Source organism: Ochotona princeps, chromosome 14 (assembly GCF_030435755.1).
Source record: "Ochotona princeps isolate mOchPri1 chromosome 14, mOchPri1.hap1, whole genome shotgun sequence".
In the NCBI taxonomy this organism is placed as follows: Eukaryota; Metazoa; Chordata; class Mammalia; order Lagomorpha; family Ochotonidae; genus Ochotona; species Ochotona princeps.
This window is the reverse complement of record NC_080845.1, coordinates 7,236,413-7,260,450: the sequence shown is the minus strand read 5'-3', so window position 1 is coordinate 7,260,450 and position 24,038 is coordinate 7,236,413. Positions and strand designations below refer to the sequence as shown.

The 24,038-nt window shown below is 48.8% G+C and overlaps 2 protein-coding genes across 6 annotated transcripts in view; one reads left to right on the top strand and one right to left on the bottom strand.

Annotated features, from left to right (window-relative positions):
- Positions 1–16,150, bottom strand: part of NR6A1 (nuclear receptor subfamily 6 group A member 1) — a 195,281-nt gene extending 179,131 nt beyond the window's left edge. For 2 of the 5 annotated variants that reach the window (XM_004593576.3, XM_004593579.2), the window contains exon 1: positions 15,830–16,148. In XM_004593576.3, the coding sequence (XP_004593633.2) occupies positions 15,830–15,929 (100 nt within the window). In that variant the 5' untranslated portion in view covers positions 15,930–16,148. Of the gene's footprint in view, positions 1–15,829 lie in introns of all 5 variants that reach the window. The other 3 variants (XM_058672567.1, XM_004593578.2, XM_004593577.3) reach the window with 3 other exon arrangements.
- A 5,124-nt stretch (positions 16,151–21,274) lies between these two features.
- Positions 21,275–24,038, top strand: part of OLFML2A (olfactomedin like 2A) — a 29,099-nt gene continuing 26,335 nt past the window's right edge. The window contains exon 1 of the mRNA XM_004593575.2: positions 21,275–21,462. Coding sequence (XP_004593632.2) covers positions 21,376–21,462 — 87 coding nt within the window. The 5' untranslated portion in view covers positions 21,275–21,375. The remainder of the gene's footprint in view (positions 21,463–24,038) is intronic.

The following is a 24,038-nucleotide window of genomic DNA, read 5'->3' as shown; positions in this document are numbered from 1 at the left end:
TGACAGAAACAATTTCAAGGTTCCTTTATGAATAAGACAACAGTTCAAGGCTCTCTAAACAACTGAGAATAAAGCCTGCCCTTCTGGATAAGCCAAACATTTCCTTATTCATACGTCATGTATGATGTTGCTGATATACAGGGCAATTTTTTAAAATATTTACTTATTTTTATTGGAAAGGCAGATCAGATTTATGGAGAGGAGAGACAAAGATCTATCTGCTGGCTCACTGCCCAAATGCCTACAAAGGAAAGAGCTGAGCTGACCTCAAACAATGAGCCAGGAGCCTCCTCCAGGTCTCCCACGCGGGTACAGGGTCCCAAAGCATTGGGTCATCCTCAGCTGCTTTTCCAGGCCACTAGCACAGAGCTGGATGGGAGGTGCAATAGGTGGGCCATACGCTGGTACCCACATGGGCTCCTGGTGCTTGCAAGGTGAGGATTAGCTATTGAGCCTTCATGCATGACCCAACATGGAGCATTTTTAAATAATATTTTCATTTCTATACTGCCTGAGCATAATCAGAAACTTGTGCCACCAAAGTTCTTATTTCTGCAAAATGTTTTAAGAACCAATTAAATTGCTACCTTTAAAAAGTGTTAAGTATAGGCCCGTGTGGTAGCCTAGCAGCTAAAGTCCTCACCTTGCACACGCTGAGATCCTATATGGGTGCTGATTCTATTCCCAGCAGCCCCACTTTCCATCCAGCTCCCTGCCTGTGGCCTGGGAAAGCAGTCAAGGACAGCCCAAGGCCTTGGAATCCTGCGCCTGCGTGGGAGACCCAGAAGAAGCTCCAAGCTCCTGGCTTTGGATCAGCGTAGCTCCGGCAGATGCAACCACTTGGGGAGTGAATCAAAGATCAGAAGATCCTCCTTTCCGTCTTGCATCTTTCCTCCTCCCTGTATATCTAACTTTTCAATAAAAAATTTAAAAAGAAAAGTGTTAAATATTTCTGCTGATTTCCCACTTGGTTCAAAAATCTCTTTGATTTTGAACAAACCTGAATAATATAAACTGAAACCTTAAAAAAATGCCACCCTAAAAAAAAATGCCACCCTACCACAACCATTTCAAGCACATATTTTAAATATTCAATGAATAGATAACAAACTTAATTATGTCTGTGCTTCACTTTGGGTTTCTCTTTGCACTTTAATAGTGCTTATTAAATATTTCTTATCTCAGTGTACAACCAAGGCTACACTTAATGTTTTAGCAAACACAATTGTACCTAATCTCTTCTGAATCAACAAAAGCTATAAATTTAGCTCAAGACAGCTTTTTTTAGTCCAATTAGATTCAAGGTCATCTCAAGGCTTTTAATTACAACCAAGACTTAAAGAGGTTTGCACCATGTATAGTTGCAGGAAAGAGCAGCTGGCTTATTCAATTTCTTATTAAACAGCACTATGAAAACTGTCTAGACAAATTGTAAGTTCTCTAAACCATCAATGGTGAACACAAAGAAATACAGCAAACACTCCTCAAACACAAGTCCTTTAAAAATAACTAGAAACCTCCTTATTTTTAATTAACAAATATGACTTACCTTTATGTATTTATAGACATCCAGACCTTCAAAATATTTCTATTTCCACTCTAAAATCAACTGTTAAGAAGTGTGACTGTCTTTCGAATTAGTATTCGATTTGTTTAAGTTCTTTCACTGTTAACCCCTGTGTAGGATCAGAATAGAAGCTAGGGGTGGGAATTTGCGCAGTATTTAAAAGACTAATAGGGACACGAGCATGCTACATCCTTATCAGAGTGTCTGGTTTGAGCTCCAGTTGCTTACGTTTCCAATCCTGCTAATGCAGCTGGGAGGCAGCACGTGATGATGCTCCACCTATATGGGAGCCAGAGCGAGTTCCTAGCTCCTAGCTGCAGCCTAGACCAGCACTGGCATTTGCGGCCACTAGGGGGTTGAACCAGCAAACAGAAGATTTTCCTCCCTGTCTCTCCATCTCTTTGTATATCTCTGACTTTCCAGTAAAAATAAAGCTTGGGCCTGGCGTGGTGCCTACTGGCTAAAGTTCTCACCTTGTACGCACCAGGATCCCTTGTGGGTGCTGGTTCGTATCCTGGCTGCTCCATTTCCCAAGAAGCTCCCTGCTTGTGCCCTGGGAGACCCTGAGGGGGCTCCAGGTTCCTGGCTTTGAATGAGCTCAACTCCTGCCATTATGGCCGGGAGTGAACCAGAGGACTAAAGATCTTTCTCTCAGTCTCTCCTCCTGTTTCTAAATCTTTCCAATAAAATAAATAAATCTTTAAAAAAAATAAATAAAGCCTAAACAAAATATAAAATTAAGTACTGATGACAACCTTACACTACTTATGTTCTTTTGTTGTTTTTGGGGGGTTTTTGTTGTTGTTGTTAAGATTTGCTTGTTTGCAAGGCAGAATGACAGAGTGAACTTCCATCCCCTGGTTCATTCCCTCAAATGGCTGCAACTCCATGGGGGTCTCCCACATGGATGTGGGGCCATCGTGAGGTGCCCCCCAGTGCCAGTGTCCAGGACTCACACCAAGTACTCTCATGTGTGATGGACATGGGATCAAGGGCCTTCACCACTACGCCCGTCCCCGATCACACCAGACATCACAATGCAAATTAAACTGACAACTGATAAAAAGACACTGAATTACATACAGACATCTAAAACTTACTCTCCAAAACAAGATAAATCTATGTGTGTACATTTACACATATATATACACACAGAGAGAAAAAAATCACAAAGACAGAGAAAATAGAATATGAAACTAAAAGTTGCTTGGAAACGGGCAATTCCTTTTCATTTTTCTGTTTTCGACAGTGACCAAGAGCTTCTAATTTTAAAAACATGAGATTAAGCAGCTCGCACCAAAGGATCTAAGGGCCGCAGGCAATTCTAGCACAGATACTCAGAAATCACAAACACTTAAAACCTAAATAACAGATTTGGCTAAATCCCTCCCCCTTTTATTTACATGCAAGCACTTCCAACTGTGCTCCCCAAGGATATGTTCCTTAGACAATGCTCTACAACTGCTTTCCAAACAAAGCATTGAAAATAATGGGGAATTCTCCATTCAGGCATCCCAAAACCAGCAGTGGAAAATAAATTTATAATATTTCTCTGTATTTCGTATTTCCTATTTATGAGCATTTTTTTAAACTGGCAACATGATATGGAAAACACACTTTGCAACATTCCGGAAAGGTTCACAACTGAAATTTTTTTTCTTTATGTCAAATATCTTCATCACAGTAGTACTTTTTAGTAACTGCTTGCAACCAGTTCTGAATTCTGATCAGCCCAACTATCTTACAGATTTGATCTGTCAGCGGGAAAGAGTATTTTTTGTGGAAAAGCAATTGTATTTTCCCACATTAGGTGATTGATTAAATTCTTCCCCCTCAAAGGCTGATTGGTTTCCTGGTGCCAGTAAAATGATTGATGAATATTTCAACCGCAGCTCCGGCCTTCTCCCCGGTGCTGCCCCTCCCCCAGGCACTGCTGCCCCCTTCCTGCTGGGTTCCCTTTTACCCACCAGCAGCATTAAGGTTTTCCTTCTGTTTTGCAATTTTCCCTACTGAATCCACATTCTCAAATGTAAAGCATTTAATCTTAAGATGACAAAACTCCCTTTCAATGAGCAATAAGCCTTGCAAATAAAATATCCTTCCCCCAAAAAAGAGGGAAAACTCTGAAATTAACTACGGGTTTAACTGGGTCAATGTAACTGTACTCACGAAAGAGGAAGTGTGTCATGAAGGGGCTATAAAGGCAAAGTGATCAGGTTACAGGCAAATAAAAACACTAGCACTTATTTCCAGTTTACATTGCAAATGGCTTTAGCATCCAGCTTTAATATGGAGGGGACTCAGAGAATGGAATTTACATGCGAATTATGTGATCCTACAGTCTTTAAGCTGCCAGGTGTCCTAAAATCAAAACAGGGAAGCAGTGTTAAACGCAAATGTTCTTTCAGGGATGAGTGAACAGTATTTGAAATCAAAATCATCCCAATTTCCCTTGTCAGTTCCACCGCAAACCTGCTTTAGGCAGGGTTTTCCTAAATTGTAACTTCCTGTTTTACTGATACATTCCATCATAAAGCTCGAAAATCCCTCTGGGATTATCCAATTTAGCTCCTTCATAGATATGCCTTTGAGAGACAGCCAGAATCAGAACCATGTATAAACTGTACTTCCTGAGCTTCATATCCCTTCAACTAAGGTAGCTGGTCTCCCAGACGCTTCTCACTAGCACACTAACCCACAATACTACTGTCTTTCACACCCTCTCTCAGGAAATCACTTTCTATATTTTATGAATTTTGGACAACTAGCTCTTATATTTTCAAAAGGCCGTTTCAATCTCGTTAGATTGGTTCCCCGTTCTTCACACAGCTAGTATTTGTGACAGAAGTAAAAAAGGTCACCTTTCCCTAAAATGCATTCCCCAAAGTACCCCAGCAAACAGCCAGGTCACCGGGAATAGAATATCTACTTCATCCAGTGAAGTGAAGTAATACAAGCAAGCATTCAGATTATTATCAGGAATGGTAACCTACATAAATACTAGTCACTGTTATTATTAATAAGAACACCAAAGTTCAAGCAGTGGCGTGACAAAGTCACAAAGCTGTGATCTCTGCTCTGCCACACTGCCCGGCCTTTGCCTCCCTCACCACCTAAAACCAAGATAGCTCCTCCCGGGATCTCACTGACTCTCCCAAAAAACAAAGCCCTTCAAATGGAAGACAATGGGGGGTCCCCCTCAGGTGGTTTATTATCCTGCTAAAACATCACTGGGGGAAGGGGCTGCAAAGCTAGAGGAAGTTTCCTGACAGCTTACATTTCAAAAGTACAGTAAAATATTTTAAAATGTGCTTGTTACTAGATTTAGTAACTAAACTGCTTAACTCAAAGAATGCATATGAGGACTTCACCTAAACCTTGAATTACAGTTCGAACATTAAAATGTAAAATGGCTTGCAAAGCTTATAATTAAGCTGCAATGCCCACAAATTGCAGGAAAAAAAAACTATACGCACATTTCTTTAAACGATAACAGAGCTCTTTGGAAGAAAACTCAAACATCCCACTGACACTTCAAGATCCACCCAAGCTTCCCCTTCAAGTCTGAAGCAGTAACTCAGTTATTCCCATGGTTACGCCACATGTCTTCAGCCTGCAAGCTCACCACAGAGAGAGCCACTGCCCCAGCGAGTGCCTTCAGAAGGAAATCCCTTAGCTTTAACAGCACAGCAACCGACTTACACTAAAATGTTACTCTCCCTAAGAAAGGGGAGATGCGGCCACTGATAGCATAAACCATGATAACTGCTAGGTATATATCATTCATTTACTTATAGTTTTGGTTTACATAAATTAACAGGAATACAATGTTGTGATGATGCTTAAAACAACACTTGTTAAGCTGTCCATGTACCAGGCGATGGTGATAATTATAATGATATGCCTCTCCTACACAGACTTTAAATTACCTCCTCAGTGAAAAATAGGTTAAGGACAAACCAATTTGCAAACGGCACTGCCAAAATCACAGCTTTAGGACAACTCAGGAGCTAAACACACCACTGCAAAGCAACAAGCAAGTTGGTCCTGATAGAGAAGCTTTTTTAAAAGACAGGATTTTTTTGTTGTTGCTCTTATAAATACTTTCTTTTACAATTAGTCTTTTTCTTCAATTAGTCTTTTTTCTACAAATTAGTCTTAAGGAAATTTTTTTTGTGGTCACATTTTAATTTCACAATTACAAATCCTACCTTTGCTAAGCAAACTAATTCTGTAGGGAAATTGCTACCACAAGATAATTAGCAGCTAAGCAACAGGTTCCACATAGCAGGTAACAAGTCTTATCAGAGAGCTCAGTGAAGTTGAACTACCACACTCTGTCATTTAGTTCCAAGCAAAGTTAAATTGGGATGAACTCACGCCCCATAAAAGTTAGCTCCATTATAGAAGAAAGAAAAGATAAACTAAAAGTAAGGAAATACTAATGGTATCTGCCCAGTCATCGCTTTCTAACACGTTGGGTCTTTAGATGAACAGGCCTTGGTGATCCTGCTCGGGTTTTCTCAGAACTGCATTTACAGCTTTTTCTTCTGAGGACCCAAAAAGCGAATGTTTATATGGGTTAACTGATCAATATTCACAATACTGGAAAACAAAACTGTAAGATTTAAAAATATTTAATAGTCCATTTAAAATAACAAATCTATGTTAGCTGAAACAATTTTACAAAAGTAAATTTTCCAGTAAGACATAAAAATCAGGAGAGTGGCACTGTTTTACATTTTGTTAATCACTTTACTATCTGCCTTATTTATCGTAGCATCTAGATCCTCCTATTGTCTTTTCCTCTACCCAGTGGAGTCTGCTGCTTTGATTTTGTTTTTGGATCAAGAACAGTCAGAAAATCTGGCATCATACAGATATGCAATTGAAAAGCAGCAAGTATTTGTTTTGTAAAATCACTGTGGATATTTTTCTCTTTTAAAAATATTTTAATTATTTGAAAGCAGAGCCAAAGAGAAAGAGAGAGGGAGACAGATACTTCATTCCCTAGGACAGGCTGAAGCCAGGAGCCTCATCTGGGTCTCCCACACGGGTGGCAGGTACCCAAGCACCTGGGTCATCCTTGGCTGCCTCCCATTGAAAAAACCAGGGAGCTGAATCAAAACTGGAGCCACTGGATAAAGAAGCAAGGCCCACGTGGGATGCCAGTGTCACTGAAGGCAGCCCCACCTAGCACATAAAAACAAGTCCCTGGCTATGCTTTCTTTGATGCTATAGCAAACTCAGTAAATGGTGTTCTCAGTGTGAAACATATTTACTCTGATAAATAAAAATCCACTGACCTGGCATCTTTATACAGATCTTCACCCACGCATAATTGTGTAACATCATGATTCTTTAAGAAAATATATCAAGATATGTACATCTCAAAAACCACATCTGTTAAGATCTTCATGCATCCTGTCAGAATAGATCCACAGGACTAGTTTTGTCACACACTGGGATATTGCAATGCCAGCATCCCACAAGGATTCCAGTTTATGCCCTGGCTACTCCACTTCCACCCAGCTCCCAGCTGGTGTACCAGGCAAAGCGCTGGCAGAAGGCCCCAGTCCTGGGGCCCCAAACTCCTACAGAAGACCAGCTGATGGTCCTGGCTTCCAACTGGCTCAGCTATGGCTATTTAGGGAGTGAACCAGTGGATGGCAAATCTCTCTCCTTCCCTCTCTGCATGTGTGCAAAACTGCCTTCCACAAATCAATAAAACGTGAGAAACAAAAAAGGTCACAAGCACCTGACATAAAGGCTGTGGCTAAATCCTTACCTTGGCGAGAGCCAGGATCCCATATGGGCACCAGTTCATGCCCCGGCAGCTCCACTTCCCACCCAGCTCCCTGCTCGTGGCCTGGGAGAGCAGTGGAGGACGGCCCAAAGCCTTGGGACCCTGCATTCACGTTGGAGACCCAGGAGAGGCTCCCGGCTCTGGACTGGCTCAGTGTCGCACTTTGTAGCCACTTAGGGGAGTGAACCAGTAGATGGAAGAGCTTTCTCTCTGCATCTCCTTCTCCCTGTAAGTCTGCCTTTCCAATAAACACAAAATAATTCTTGAAATAAAGAAGGAGGGAAGGAAAGAAAGAAGGAAGGAACGAAAGGAGGGAAGGAGGAATTGAGGGAGGGAGAGAGGGAACAAGGAAAGTGGACAGGTAGGTAGGTCGGTCACAAGTCCTGGTAAGCTGTCAAGTTCATAACAGCAAGCATCAGTTTTCCAAAATCCTGCTGTCTGAAAACTCAAATTGTATTCATCAGCAACAAATATTCCTACTACAACAGGCTCCCTGTTGGTTTAAAAAAAAAAAAACAGCCTGCCAAATACCTGAGACGTTAGTTTGTCAGTCATAAAAATGTTTTCCCTTGGTTGGGGTGAGGGTGGGGTAAGCTCAGAACACAATGACAGGGGCCCAGCACCGTGTCCTAGTGGCTAAAGTCCCGGCCTTGAACGAACCAGGATCCCATATGGGGGCCGGTTCTAATTCCGGCAGCTCCACTTCCCATCCAGCTCCCTGCTTGTGGCCTGAAAAAGCAGTCGAGGACGGCCCAATGCATTGGGACCCTGCACCCGCATGGGAGACCCAGAAAGAAGTTCCTGGTTCCCGGCTTCGGATCGGCACAGCACCGGCCATTGTGCTCACTTGGGGAGTGAATCATTGGACTGAAGATCTTCCTCTCTGTCTCTCCTCCTCTCTGTATATCTGACTCTGTAATAACAATAAATAAATTAAAAAAAAAAAAAAAAAGAACACAATGACACAAGCATTCGTCCTTAGAACAATCGGGTTATTTTACTGGGCATCAGAAATACTTTCTCGGTATTGGCCATTTTAACCCACACAATATGAAAAATATATGCGTGTATTCAAAAAGATCAAGATTTAACAAAATCAATCCTTTCTATTGTTTAATCAAGGACATTCTCCCACACACACACAAAGAGGTAATACAATTTCTTGAAGGTGAAGAATAATTCATCACTAGCAGTTTCGTGCTAGCTAGCACTGCTTGCTGGCAAGGCACAGTGGTTTCCATCTGTGAAAAAAAGCAAACAATGTTTTTATATCACAACAAAAATAGCTGTGGCCTGGAGAACATCCTGAGAAGGTTCCACCCATCACTGGATCTCCACAGACCACATTTTGAAACCACTGATGTGGGTACAACAGTGAAGGGAGGCCTGAAACAATCTAGGGATGGATAACCCCGCTGAGTGTTACTTCATTATTTGTTTATAAAATTTAGGAGGCCAGAGATGAGGATGCAGGATAAAAAGTATATAAAGCAGAACCCAGGGTGGTGGCCTAGCGGCTGAAATCCTCACCTCGCAAGAGCCAGGATCCTATATGGGTGCCGGTTCATGTCCCGGCAGCCCCGTTTCCAATCCAGCTCCCTGCTTGTGGCCTGGGAAAGCCACTGAGGATGGCCCAAAGCCTTGGGATCCTATACCCATGTGGGAGACCTGGAAGAAGCTCCAGGAGGCTCCTGGCTTCGGATCAGCTCAGTTTCAGCCATTGCGGCCGCTTGGGGAATGAATCATTGGGTGAAAGATCTTCCTCTCTGTCTCTCCTCCTCTCTACATATCTGAGTTTACAATGAAATTAATCTTTAATTTAAAAAAAAAGCATATAAAGATACACATAAGTGACCAGTCCTTCTTCCCCTGTCACAGAAGGCTAAATTACATAAATAGGAGTTAATAGGGATAAAAGAACATTGTATCTGATCCAGCAGAGCATAAGATATTAACAAACAGCAAAGACTGAATTTTTCACTTATTAAGGGAGACAGCTTCAAGACTGAAATAAGTACAAGAACTGACCAGCTCTCTTTTTAAATGAAAGCTGTATTTCTTAAACTAGTTCCCTTCAAAACAAATTAACCAGTCTTCATTTTGGCATATAATTGTTAGTGAAATGCTCCTGGAATCCCGAACCACATGATTATTCTTTAAGGAAATAGCGTAGGATTAAAAAAAAAAAATCATCATAGAATGCCTTGTCAATCAAGTCAGAGGACACAGACATTTGGGCACTACAAAGAAAGAGCAAGCAGAATGGAATTTACAGATTTTTGAAACTTTTTTATAGAGATCTAAAAATAATTCCATGAAAGGAAGGAGTTAGACCTGAAAGGCTGGGCAGGCCATCTCCCACCACACGGGAGGGACGTACTGGTGCTCACGGGCAGGATGGCTTATGAATTCATCAGACATTGTTCCTGATGCAGATAGTTGGCTTTAAGACACAGTCCTTGCTAATAATACCACTACAGTTCTGCCATGGCTTATTATCCTAACAATCCCTTCAATTACCATTACCGAATTCTTTAATTTCCCCTCTCCCGCTGGAGAGCAGCCACCCACAGAGTCTACCTTCCAATCAAACGCCCAGATGCGTTTCCCTGAATACCCTACACGTTGCTGCCCAGGGAATTGGTTTTGGAAACACTACACCTGCCAGCTGACTTATCAACAGTGCCCACAGAGTTGACCCCAACTCAAATGCAAGAATCGGTCCACAAAATAGAAAAATACACTTCTACTCCATCTGTGGTTTCTGCTTGAATAGCTTCCTCTCATGTAAACAAACTGAGGGGTGTAGAGTTTGCAGCCAGGATCCAAAAACTTCATCACTTGAAGACACCTTTTAAAGTTCTTTTTTTAAAGTCCATTGTTAATGTAACAAAATAAAGAATATATTCAGTACACAAGGCAAAAATGTATTCTCAATCAGAGCTTATTTGTGTACTCTTGATGGAGAAACCACAAACTACCTTCAATGAAAATGTCTTCATTACAGACTTATTTTCCTTAGACATACATTCCTAAAGAAATTAAAAAAAAAACACTCTGTGAATTTAAAATTAGGGTGGTTTCTCTTTCAAAACGGTGATTGTGCATATTAAGATAGTCCCTGAAACCTTTAAAGCAAAACATATCTTTGAGGAAATCCAAGAATTTTCTCCTTAGGTCTAAGAATCTGGCCCCATGTGCTTCTACCAAGGTAGAAACGCGGCATTTCAATTATTTCTACAATTTCCTTAATAAAAATTACAAAATGCAAATAAACCTTCAGAAATAAGCCATGTTCACAACTTATTTTCCCTGGGTTTGCTTTCTCAAATGACAACCACTGTAGCTTGGGGATCAAAAGATTTGGTGCAGTTGGGGGTGGGGAAAAAAGCAATTCAGTGCCCCAGCAGCCAGCTGAGGAAATCCTGGTCTGCTCCCAAACCAAATCACTGTTAATTAGAATTACTGGGTTACACTAGTAAAGTCTTATTGAAATCATCGTAACCAGTAAAACAGGGGAAAAATACTTTTCCGAAGAGGCTGCTGTTATGAAAGGTTGCTGTTCAGCAGGAAGCAATGAGTAACAAAACGACAAAGTGGGATAAGCTTTATTCTTTCACATACAGTTCTCTGTTCTGCAGTTACAGCTGAGCCATACTGAAAAGCAGGTTAGCCATCTCACAATGGGTTTTGTTGTTGTTGTTGCTGTTTTCCATTATTTACGGTCCAACACCCTTATCTTTTTTTCCTTAAAGGGAAGCCATGCTGGAGGACAATAGTGACCAACAGAAGACTGGGCTGAATTCTAGGAATACTGTATAAACCAAAGTTACTTTCTTTAAACCCAAAACTAAGCTCAGCTAAATCTGAAACTTCAGGAAGCTCAATGCTCAAAAATAAACAACCTACTCAATATCAAACCTCTATGTTCCGACTTTCAGTAACTCTGATATTTCTGAGTCCTAAATAGCAAAGACATCCACAAACCCTGAAGAAATTTACTTGAGCCAGAAAAAAAAAAAAAAAAAAAAAAAACTTAAAAAAAAAAAGCTGACTTTCAGAACACAAAAATTTCGAAGAAAGCATTTTCCTTGACAGCTCCTTCATGGAATTATTTTTAGGTCTCTCTACGAAAAAACTTTTCAGAAATCTGCGAATACATTCTACTTCCTCTTCTAATCTGTGTGTGGTGCCCAAATGTGTGTCCCCTGATGGACAAGGAGATAACTGATTCATCCCATCATTTCTTCAGTCTGAGTTCCTAAAGGTACAATCCTGTGAGTCAGGACACATCTCAGTCACCGTTCTGGAAACACCACCAAGTACTAGAAAGCAGGGGGAGACCAGAACCCTGTTTGCAGGCATTTGAGCTCACCACTTGCTGCCTACAACACTTTCCAAGACACTTGCATTCTTGGTCGAAATGAAAGCTTGCTTATCTGTTGATACAGAAGTTGGATTTTTCTGACAGTGATCCTTTGTCACAAATAAAACAACCGGAATCTGGTTTACACACAAACTAATTTTTTTATTGTTCCACATTAAAAAAAAAGATTCAAAGAACAGATTTGACCAACAATGTAAAATATATTATTAAAAGGCATCTTCCCAGATTTAACCTCCTACTTAATGAGTGGAGAAAATACTGAATAGAGAAGTGTCATTTAACTTGGCTACGCCCAAAAGTAGTAAACAGCAAAAACTGAGGAGGACCCCAAGACCCAAGCGACCGTGCTGACAAGGAAGACTCCGAACGCAGAGGGACACGTCCCGGCTTTTTAAAATGTTGAGGCCAGAACCTCCATCTGAACTTTTTCTTTTTCTTTTTTTTTTTTTAAGCACAAATCACTACTATCTACCCACTTTTAAAAACAAAGTGATGTCTTATCCAAAACATGCTAGCAATTTTAAAGCCAACTTGATCAAGTGCTGAAAATAGTCTAATAAGAACCATTATAGTAGCAGTTGGCAGTTATACCAACCTTCCTCCAATATACTGAAAATAGGTATTTTAATCTAAAATCTTGCCCTGCATCTCCAGGAAAAGGTGAGTGGGAAGTTGAAAAACCAAGAAACAACAAATATTCTGGAAACGCATCAGCAGCTACTTTGGTTTTTATTAATTGCCCACATAACTCCCCACCCCCTCCAGGACTAACTCAAACATGAACACACATCTCTCTCTCTCTCTCTCTCTCTCTCTCTCTCTCTCTCTCTCTCTCTCTCTCTCTCTCTCTCACACACACACACACACACACACACACACATTCAGCCATCTTGACTATATGAACCAGAAATGCTCAGAACTTGCTGACTGTGTGGGAGGCTAGAAATGCCACCTCCCACCTGAGCTGCAGAAAATCCGCGATCCATCTGTTTATCCCCGCTGCCTCGCAGTGTCCTCTGGAAAGCACGGAACTCAAACAAATATTGTGCAGTACACACAGGGCACAGCACCACAGCATGCACGATTTTTAATAAAAGCAGAAAATTCTGAGGTGACTCAGAATTAACAATTGTTTAACTCACAGAACTAAAAAGTTACACTTTCCTGGGACGTATCTGCTAACTTCTTTTCAGTGATGAAAATACGGAGGGCATGGTCACGTGGCAGGCAAAGGAGCCCCTATTATTTACTAGACTGCTCCCCGTTTCCTCTAAAATATAAATCTACAAAACATACTTCCCTACTTCTAATGGCCTCTAATCTTTGCTTTAAACAAATAAAAGTGTCCTCCTTCGGCCCTCAAAAAGTAAAATAATCAGACAATATTTAGCAAATGCTTCCTCAAATCGTCTTCCTTCGAAATCCCAAAAGGGACCAGTCCTCTCTTAAGCCTAAACGAGTTCATGTTTGTTATGAAATAGCAGCATCAGCACAGAGGGGCCTGGCCGGCGGAGGACGGCGGAGGACGGCGGAGGACGGCGGAGGACGGCGGAGGACGGCACACGTCCTGCCACTGCAAGCCTCGGACAGGCAGCAGGGAAACATTTCTAAAATTCCACCTCCAGCTCATCTCTTCCTAACACAGACCAAAAGACCTCCTGCCTGGTTATCTCCTGCAGATATCTCACACAAAATAGAAATTCAGTCACGAGACAAAAAAATACTCATTTTTTTTCTTTCCTTGTTAGAATGTAAGCAGTCCTACCACCCCTCTTTTTTTTTCCAAGAAAAGAAAATTAGGAAGCCAAAAAAAAAAAAAGCCTCCACTCCTCCCAAAGTTGTTTTAAACTAATTTTCTTTTTTGGACACAATGCTGGCTTGTACACGGAAAAATAAAACGACTTCAGTCTAGTGTTTCATGTAGTTTACTCTAACCTTATCAGGTTACCCGAAGTTCTCATTGTGTTTTCAACTAACAGAATATCTGTCGCACTAACCTGGACTAGTGTAAAACATTAAAGCCAGCTTAACCTACATGGGGTGGCCCGTTCCCAGAAGAAAGACTCTAACCAACAGAGGAAATGAGGCTGTGAACGGGAAATCTGATTAAGAGTTAAAATTGAGTTCCTTAAAATGTACTCATGAATAATTAATAAAGAATACAGTTATTAGGCTTCCCTTACAACAACATTATTCTTAAAATGGAACTCAAAGTAGCTACCTGTGGGCTCAATCTGCCTCCCTCCTCACAGAGACAGGTGGGCACGGGGAGCATTCGCACCGGGGACGGTGTGGGGGACCGCGTGGGGGACCGCGTGGGGGACCGCGTGGGGGACCGGCTCCATCACACGGTCTACACGCTCCCCTAACACACCAGCAGAGCCCAGCATTTACAAAATCCACGAATTACCAACCAACCACGTAGACAGCCCACAGTGTTAAAGACAGTCTGGGTTCCTGGGATGCTGTCTCCTCTACCCGCGCCAATTTCCCAGCCCCGTCCTTTGTGACACGGGATTTTATTGCTCTCAAACATGTTCACATTCAGAAATTAGTCTCCAAAGATCCCTCGCTGGTCGGCCAGCCACCTCACCACCCCGGAATCCGCCCCTGGAAAGAGCTTCGAGGGCACACCACTCCTGGATCAGCAAAATCAAGGGAAGGCAACTAGACTCTCAGACACCAAAAAACACGGGTTCACTCAAGGAGCTCCCCTACCCGGGAAGGCGCACAGCCAAGCCAAGCTCTCTCCCCAAGTGGCTCGTGCATCCGACTATTGAGCATCTAAGGGACCCAGTGGGGGTCGGGGGGGAGTCCTTTCCTCACACCTGCCACGTCACGGTCCAGAACTTCTGGATGAAGCAATTAATTTTTAGTCCCTTCTAACTGTCCTGGCTGTTTGAACCCATTTTTTTTTTTAATTTGTTACTTCTTTAGACACAGTTCGGTCCGAGACCTAGCAGAGAACTGCGAGTTTATGGCGCAGCGAGGGGGTGGTGGGGAGGCATGGATCTCCGAGAGCCTGCCCTTTATTCGGAAATGAGGACATGTGAAAGGTGGAAGGCAGGGCAAATAAATAAATAAATCGGGTTGGCTGCCGGAGCGTTTGCCGGCCAGTGCGGGACACCCTTTGTAATGCACGCCTCCCCGGGCTATCGCCTGTGCTAATTGCTCCAGGGCGCTTTCCAAGTTCAAAAGTTCACCTTTTACGACCTCACAAAAGCTCCTTACACGTTACCAATAAAAACATTCCGCAGCAAACACCGAGGGAGAAAAAAATATCAAACAGATACAAATAAAACACCCCGCTGGGGGGAGGGAGCGAGGCAGGGAAGAGGAAGGCGAGCGAGCCCCCAAGAACCCGCGAGGACTTGGTTGGGACGAGGGGCCTCCCAGCCAGGTGAGGAATTCTGGGCGTCCAGGGTCCGGGATCGGGCATGGGACCGGCTGGGAGGCAGGCAGGTGTCCCGCCAGCCAGGTCCGGCCGGAGCCGGTAGATCAAGTCATCCCAACCCCGGGGCGCAGGGCGCGGGGCGCACACCCGGGGCTCCCGAAGCCAGGGGACATACCAGCCAGGTGTGTGGGGGGGGGACCCCCAGGGCCAGGAGGTGGAGGGAGAGGGATGCCGGGGGTGCAGGAAGGGGAGGCCTCAGCGGTGCAAAACCGCGGCAGCGGAGGGGGACACGGGTTAGCCCCGAGGGGACCCGCGGCGAGGGGGTCGATGGGCTGGGGGGGAGGGGAGGCCTGTACCGAGAGGGCAAGAGGAGGGGGAAATGAAGCGCGATGCTGCGGAAACCAGGCAGGGGAAGGGTCTGCGCTGAGAGGACCGGAGGAGGAGGAGGAGAGGAAGAAGGAGAAGGAAGAAGAGGGGGAGGGTCCGCACCACGGGGAGACCCGGGAGGTCGGGGAGGGTCCGCGCGCTGAGGGAGACCCGAGGCAGCGCGGCGGCTTCAGGGAGCCAGGGTCGGCTGAGAGGGAAGGGTGGCGGGAGCAGGGGGACCCCCGCCCAGGGCAGGGCACAGGAGGCCGGTTCTCGGCCCGCCCCGGAGCTGCAAAGCCCCTCACCCACCGTTGCGCGGCGGCGGAGGGAGCGCGGCGGGCGGCTCCAGGAACCCCGCCGAGCCCCCGCCGCCTCCCCCTCCGCTCGGCGGCCGTTCGTCCCGCTCCATGCGGTGCTGCTGCTCAGGACCCGCGCTGGCTCGGCTGCTCCGCCATGACCGGTGCCCTCGTCGTCGGAAGCGTCGGCCGCGAGGGAACTGGCGGCTGTCAGAGGGGCCGACGGGCTCCCGGCCGCCGCGCTCTCTGGGGCCCCGGACCGCCCGGCTCCGCGCCCCGCAGCGCCGCGCCCCCTCAGCACTGGCCAGCTCCCTCCCCTGACGTCACGCGCTGCTGCCACGCACGGCACTGCGAGGCACCCTGGGAACTGGAGTCCGTGCCGCGAGGCTCTGGCCCGCGGGACCCTACCATCTGAAGGGGTGGACGTTAAAAAAAATCAGTCTCTTTCAACGGGAACGTCAGGGCCCGACTTAATCACAAACCGTGATAAAGACGTTTGAACATTGATGAGGACAGGTGAGTTTGAGTGATTCTTTTGATTGTGTTTCCGCGGTTCAATCTCCACGCAGGACTCCTCTTCTCCCCCCGCTGCCATAATGAGCCTTTCCAGGGAGGCGGAGCGCGAAGGAACCGGCTGAGCACGTGTGCCGAAGCCCCGCCCTGTGGGCGGGGCCGAGGGCGGGCTCTGGAGGTATTCACAAGGGCCTTCCTTCTCCGCGGCCGCGGGACAAATTGGACCGGAGATTAAAGGACGGGGAGTTTAACTCGAGGTGACCGCGTTCGTATGCAAATGGATTCTATACAACTATGCTTTCCGGGGGTAGTGTTTAAAGCCTTTTACCTCCGGGTGGGCGGGAAAGCCTGAAATTTCTCTTCCTCTTCTTTCATTTTGTCCCCCAGCCCGTAGAACAGATGGACCCATCGCTGCCGGCCGTGGGTGCCCAGTAAAAGACACCTTCTGGCTCTTGATCTCCCGGGTGTCAGGAACCAGGAGGAGCCCCCAGGCCGGCTGCGGGGAGTCCGCTTTACCCGGCCTGGCTCGCCTCTCCCCTCCTCAGCGGCCCTGGCTAGGGAGGGAGTGGGCCCTGGATGGGGACGAGTCCGGTTGGCGGTGCCTGCTCGCGCCCTGGAGCTCCCCTCAGCTTCAGGGGTCCCCAAACCCCGACTTTGGCTGCCGCTCCCAGCTGAAGCCGCGGCCACCGCCAGGCGGCGCGCCACCCCGGGGCCCCTGAGCGTGGGCTGGGGGGTCGGTGGGTACCCCTCTTGCCAGCCCCGAGTCCGAAACCTACCTGGCCGACAGAGCTGGTGCTGAGCCCGCCTCTGCCGTGCAGCGTGGACCTGCAGCCTGTCCCCATTCCCGCACCCGCACCTGCGGCTCCTCCCACAGCCTCGCTGCTCCGCTGGGGCGTGGGGAGATGAGGGGTCGCAGCCATGGGCGTAGCTGTCCGTACTGGCCTGGGTGAGCCTGCCCTCCTTGTTCCATCCACCTGTGCCCGGGCTTATGAGTCTTCTTCAAGCCCGGGCACACTCCACTGCCTCCCCCGCTCCAGGTTGCCTTCATGACTCCCCTGCTGGACGCCTACAGGCTCTCACACGGCTCTGTGGGGACTGTGAGAATGCATTTCTCTGTGGTCCTCCCACCAACACTACCTCCAGCCCTAGCCAGAGAGAAAGGGGGGACCCGTGGAGATACCTGACAGGATTGGCATGAAAGTGAGATGAGGGGCCAGTGCGATGGCTCAACTGGCTAATCCTATACCTGCAAGCACCAGCATCCCATACAGGCGCCAGATCGTGTCCTGGCTGCTCCACTTCACATCTACCTCTCTGTTATGGCCTGGGAAAACAGTAGAGCATGGGCCAAAACCTTGGGACCTTGTACCCACATGAGAGACCCGAAAGAAGCCCCTGGCTCCTGCCTTCAGATGGGCTCAACTTCAACCATTGGAAGCATTTGAACCAGCAGATGGAAGATCTTTCTTCTCTCTGTAAATTTGCCTTTCCAGGGCCAGGCGGCGTGGTCTAACAGCTAAAGTCCTCATCTTGAACGAACCAGGATCCCATATGGGCGCCGGTTCTAGTCCTGGCAGCTCCACTTCCCATCCAGCTCCCTGCTTGTGACCTGGGAAGGCAGTTGAGGACGAACCAAAGCTTTGGGACCCTGCACCTGCGTGGGAGACCTGGAAGAGGTTCCAGGTTCCAGGTTCCAGGTTCCCATTGTGGCTCACTTAGGGAGTGAATCATCGGATGGAAGATCTTCCTCTCTGTCTCTCTTCCTCTCTCTATATCTGACTTTGTAATACAAAAATTAAAAAAAATTTTTTTTGCCTTTCCAATAAAATAAACATTTAACAAAAGTGAGGTGATGGCCGCCAAGTCGTTAATGTAAGGTATGGCCCAGTGCCTCTGCTCCTACTTCCTAGAAATACTGCTGGGGCATGTCAGATACCCCAAAACAGAAAAGACCCCAGAGATGTCGTCCATGGTTAGTCCAACACTGGCCACAGAAGAGCCAGCAGCCCAGAAGAACCCAAACGTTCCACCCCCACCCTCCAAGAGGAAACAAGCTTAGGAAAAAACAAAAAAGCTGCTACCTGCAATGCCCACATCCCATGTGCATGCTGGTGCAAGTCCCAGCTGCTCCACTTCCCATTCCGCGCCCTAGTAATGCGCCTGGGAAGTGCTTGGGCCCCTGCACCCGCATGGGAGACCTGGATGAAGCTCCTGGCTTCTGTCTGGCCCAGCCCTAGCACTTGTGGGAATTGAATCAGCAAATGGAAGACCTGTATCTATCTATCTCTGTCTCACACACACTCATTCTGACTTTTAGAAGAAAAGATGCCCTCCACTTGCAGGCCTGAAGAAAGAAAAGCTGGAAAGGGAGGTAGTTTGGATAAAAAGGCACCTGAGAGGAAGTGACCTGGAGGCCAAAGCACGGAGAATGACAGGCAGGACCCAAGGCAGACCTGACACATCCCGGAACCTTGCCCTGTGGCCCAAGCTGCAGAGTGTTTTGGGTGTTTTTTTTTTTTTTTTTTTAAGATTTATTTTATTTTATTACAAAGACAGATATACAGAGAGGAGGAGAGAGAGAGGAAGATCTTCTGTCCGATGATTCACTACCCAAGTGAGTGCAACGGCTGGAGCTGTGCCGCTCTGAAGCCAGGAGCCAGGAACCTCTTCCTGGTCTCCCACGCGGGTGCAGGGTCCCAAAGCTTTGGGCCGTCCTCGACTGCTTTCCCAGGCCACAAGCAGGGAGCTGGATGGGAAGTGGAGCTGCCAGGACTAGAACCGGTGCCCATATGGGATCCTGGTTTGTTCAAGATGAGGACTTTAGCTGTTAGACCATGCCGCCGGGGGCTGCAGAGTGTTTAATCCCACAGACTCACAGCTACACCAGAGAATGCCCAAGACACAAAAGGTGTCAGTGCTGGCCAGGTTTGCAGGGTTGAGGAACTGCAAGATGCTGGGAGCCCAAGGAAGGAGGCAGAGGAGCAAACAGGTCAATAGGGTAGGGAGGGGGACTTCCCCTAAAAGACCATGGGGGTCCTGTCAGGGTACGGCCAGCAGGGGGCGGAGTTCCTCTGCTGCCAGCAGCCCTGTGCTTCCCAGATCCTCCACAGTCCAAGCCAGGCTGCCTTGGGCAAGGCGCTGGGGCAGGAAGCCCCTGCCTGGAACCCCTTGTTTTTTGTGCGTTTTGTCTGTTTGTGCTTTACCACACACGTTCCAGACTCCACCAGGCATGCAGGTATTCAGCAGAGATCCTTGCTGCATTGCCTGCTTAGCAGCCGACTGGCTAGTTGTGTCCTTCATTGGCGGTCTGGGGAGGTTAACACACACAGTGCTTATTGTTTATCCCAATACAGTTCTGGTGTGGGCACCTCCCAGGGAACCTCCAGCTGTGGTCAACAGTGACTGCATGGGTGACTGCTTTTTTTTTTCTTTTTATATTTATTTTTATTGGAAAGCCAGACATAGAGAGACGAGGAGAGAAAGAGAGGAAGATCTTCCATCCTCTGGTTCACTCCCCAAGCAGCCGCAATGGCCGGAGCTGAGCCAATCAGGAGCCCATGCGAATGCAGGGTCCCAAGGCTTTGGGCCGTCCTCAACTGCTTTCCCAGGCCAGAAGCAGGGAGCTGGTGGGAAGCAGAGCCGCCAGGATTAGAACCGGTGCCCACATGGGATCCCGGTGCATGCAAGGTGAGGACTTAGGACTTTAGCCACTAGGCTAAAGCGCTGAGCCCGGGTGATTACTATTTTGGAAGGGCAGAGTTACAGAGAGCTTCCATGCACTGGCCCTAGTAGCCAAAGCTGGGAGCTTCATCCAGATGTCCCATGTGGTGGCAGGAGCCCAAGCCCTCGCTTCGCAGGGCCATCCTTCGCTGCTCTCCCAGGCCTTCAGCATGGAGCTGGACCAGAGGTGCTGCAGCCTGGACCGCATTGCAGGCTTAATCCACTGTGCATTCCTAACAAGTTCCGAGGTGACACGGACAGCTCTTGTTTGTCTCCACGAGCAAAGTGCGCCGCAGCTCCGAGAACACACAGCCCAGCACACTGGCCAGGTCCAGTTAGCTTTCAAGTCCATGAAGGAAATGCGAGATATAAGGGGGAGGGAGTACTTGTGGTTAGAAGTAAGGTAGGGGGACCAGCACGGTAGCCTAGCAGTTACAATCCTCACCTTGAACGCGCCTGAATCCCATGTGGGTGCTGTTTCGTGTCCTGGCAGGCCTGTTTCCCATCCATCTCCCTGCTTGTGGCCTGGGAAAGCAGTCGAGGATGACCCAAAGCCTTGGGACCCTACACTCCACATGGGAGACCCAGAAGAAGCTCCTGGCTCCTGGCTTCAGAGCGGCGCAGCTCCAGCCGTTGCGCTCACTTGGGGAGTGAATCATCGGACAGAAAATCTTCATTTCTGTCTCTCTGACTTTTTAATATCTGACTTTGCAATAAAAATAAGTAAATCTTTAAAAAAGTAAAGTAGGACGGTCGCCACACCTGGAGCACGGATCAGGGAGGAACACGAAGGAGAACCAGAGGGCCCGAAGATGGAAAGACTTGAGAAGGGAGAGGCAGCGGCTGGCGGGGTGGGGGGGGGGATGCGTCGGCAAGAGACAGAGGCGCTGCCTGGGGTTGGGTTGGGTTCCAGGATGAGGCTAGAGACTCCCGGGGCGGGCGACCCAGGACGGGTCCTTTGGAGAGTCTTGCTGCAGCGGGAGCCACTAGACGCTCCCTGAAGAGGGAAAAGGAGCCGCTGGCACCGCTGAGATTTCGTTGGGAGGTGGCGGGCGGGAAGGCAGATGTGGGCGGGAGGGCCAAGTCGTGGGAGCGCGCGCGGTGCGGCACTTTGCAGCCGCCGGGGTAGGATCTTCTCCATTTCCCACAGGGGCGGGCCGGGGCGGGGCGCCCCCTCGGCCGTGGCTCCGCCCCCAGAGGCGCCGGAGGGGTCCGGGGCGGGGAGTGGGGGGCGCGTCGAGCGGGCCGCGGTGCCGAGCTCACACAGCTGCCCGGACTCCCCAGCGTGCGCGCCGGGTCGCCTGTGCCCGCCGCGCCCGTGGCGCCATGGCAGCGGCCGCCCTTGCGCCCCGGACCTTGTTCCTGCTGCTCCCGCTGCTGCTGCGCGCCAGCCCCGTGCGCGCCGACGGCAAGGTACGCGTGCCCCTGCTCCCAGGTGCCGCGCTGCGGGGCGCGAGAGGGCGCTGTGGCGGGGGGCGGGAGGGGGTCCGAGACCCTGGGAAAGCAAGTTCTGGGGCCCGAGGAAAGGTGCGCTGGCACCCAGGACTGGGAAGGGAAGGGAAGGAGGCCTGGGAGCCCTTGGCAAGGGCAGCAACAGGGACCTGACTCCGAAGCGGTGAGCCTCCTGAGCAGCTGGCCCTCGGCGACTCCTGGCTTAGCCGCCGGTCATCCAGGGGTGGCTACCAGTCACCTGCACGCCGTACAAAATGATTGACGGAAACATTAGCCTGCTACGAATTTATTGCATTTTAAGAGCTCCCTGCCTCGTCAGAGCCAGATCAAATGATTTTTTTTTTTTTTTTGGACGGGCCTTAAGGGGCTGCACCTCGCTGGAGGTCCCCTACCCCTGCAGGCCCGGGCTTCCAAGTTGTGTTGGGAACGCAGAGGCAGGGAAGACGCTGGTCGTCCGGCGGCCTCTGGTGCAGCCGCTAAAGGACTAGGCGGCTCCAGGGGGATCCATGCCGCTCAGGGTGCCTGCCCGCTGGGTCAGCTGTCCGTCGGCGCCCACCTCTCTGTTGGTGTCCTTTTTAAAAACAAAAATTGATTTATTTTATTATAAAGTCAGATACACAGAGAGGAGGAGACAGAGAGGAAGATGATTCACTCCCCAAGTGAGCACAACCACCGGTGCTACGCCGCTTCGAAGCCAGGAACCTGGAACCTCTTCCGGGTCTCCCGGGAAGGCAGTCCCAATGGATGCAGGGTCCCAATGCTCTGGGCCGTCCTCGACTGGCCACAAGCAGGGAGCTGGATGGGAAGTGGAGCTGCTGGGATCAGAACCGGCGCCCATATGGGATTCCAGCACATTCAAGGCGAGGACTTTAGCCGCTAGGCCACGCCGCCGGGCCCTTTTTGTTTGTTGGTTGGTCTTTTTTTAAGAATTATTTTCATTGGAAAGGCAGATATATAGAGAGAGGAGGAGAGAGGGGAAGATCCTCTGTCGGATGGTTTACTCCCCAAGTGGCCGCAATGGCCGAAATTGAGCCAATCCGAAGGCAGCAGCCAGGAGCTTCCTCCAGGTCTCCCACAGGGATGCAGGGTCCCAAGGCTTTGGCCCATCCTCCACTGCTTTCCCAGGCCACAAGCAGGGGGCTGGTTGGGAAGTGGAGCTGCCGGGATTAGAACCGGGCGCCCACATGGGATCCCAGCACGCCGGAGGAAAGGACTTTAGCCACTAGGATCCCAGGAGGATGACCTTAGGGGTGGAGCGTGGGGAGGCAAGGCCAGAGAGTTCAAGCAAGGTTCTGCTTACAGAGCATGGGGGTGAAGCATGCCCTACAGCTCTCTCCTGCCGGCAGGGGCATCTGTTGTGCCTCTCTGGGCAGCTAAAAAACAGAAACCACCAGCCAGGTGCAGAGCCATAAGCTGCCCCACAGACCCTCCACCCAGTTTTAGCTCCAGGAAGCCTGTTTGCATTTGATAGCTGGGGAGGTGAGCGCGCACAGAGGAGTGGCTGCCTTCTCAATCCACAAACCTGCTACATTCCTCCGGCTGTTTGGCTGTGTGAGCTTGGACAGTCCACCACCTGAGCCTGGGTGAAAAGCACTGTCCATCTCCCCCACCGCGCGCGCACACACACACCAGCCTGGCTTCCTTTTGGAGGCTGTGACCAGGCTGAGGTCAGAGAGCCAGGGAGCAGAAAATCCCTGAGACGCTAGTGGTGGCTTTGTCAGCTCCCTGACCGGGAGAGCTGCTGGCTTTGAGCGTGCCCTGAACTTCCCTGAGGGACTCTGAGCGTGCAAGGAGGGCCCATGCTCAGAACAAAGCAAAGACAAAGAAAACCCAACACTGTTTATGTAGTGAGTCAGCCCCACACTTGCTGGAGTGTGTGTGTATGGAGGGGGTGTCCCAGGGCGAGCCGAGGCTGCCGGGCCAGGGAGGTGCATCCTTAATCGGGGGAGGACAAAGCAGCTGCAGGACTCAACCCAGCCCTGCACACTCCACCACACCCCCACCAGCAGCCTCCACCCCTGCACCACTTCAGCCAGCTGGGAAAAATAAAAATCAAGTGATGGGTGAATTTACCCTGCGTTCCTTAGCTGAGCCAGACTCCTGCTGGCTCGGGCAGCAAGCTGTTTGCATTATCACCCACTCCCTCCCCTGCTACAGGCCCTCCTTACTTTCCAAGCTGTCCCCTTCTCCCTGGGGCTGGGCAGGGCTGGGGTGGAGGGAAAGCCTGCAGAGGACCAACCTGAGGCTTGAGGTCAGAGCTGGAGCTCCTGCGGGGCTGAGCTGGCTCCCCCTCTGGGCCCTGCACCTGGAAGAGCCATCTCCCCAACCTCAGCCCACTCCGAACGCCTTCCGTCCTCCCCTTGGCCACCCTCCTTGCTCGCTGCTGGTGTCTTCATTTCATGTTTACAGCGCGGTCTCTCCTAAACAGGATCTGAGTTTCCATCTAAGGAAGTGCTTTGTCCAGGCTGGCAGGAGGAGGCAAGCTCACGGCTTCACTCGGAAGGGCTGTCTGGCCTGGAGGTTGGGGTGGACAGGCT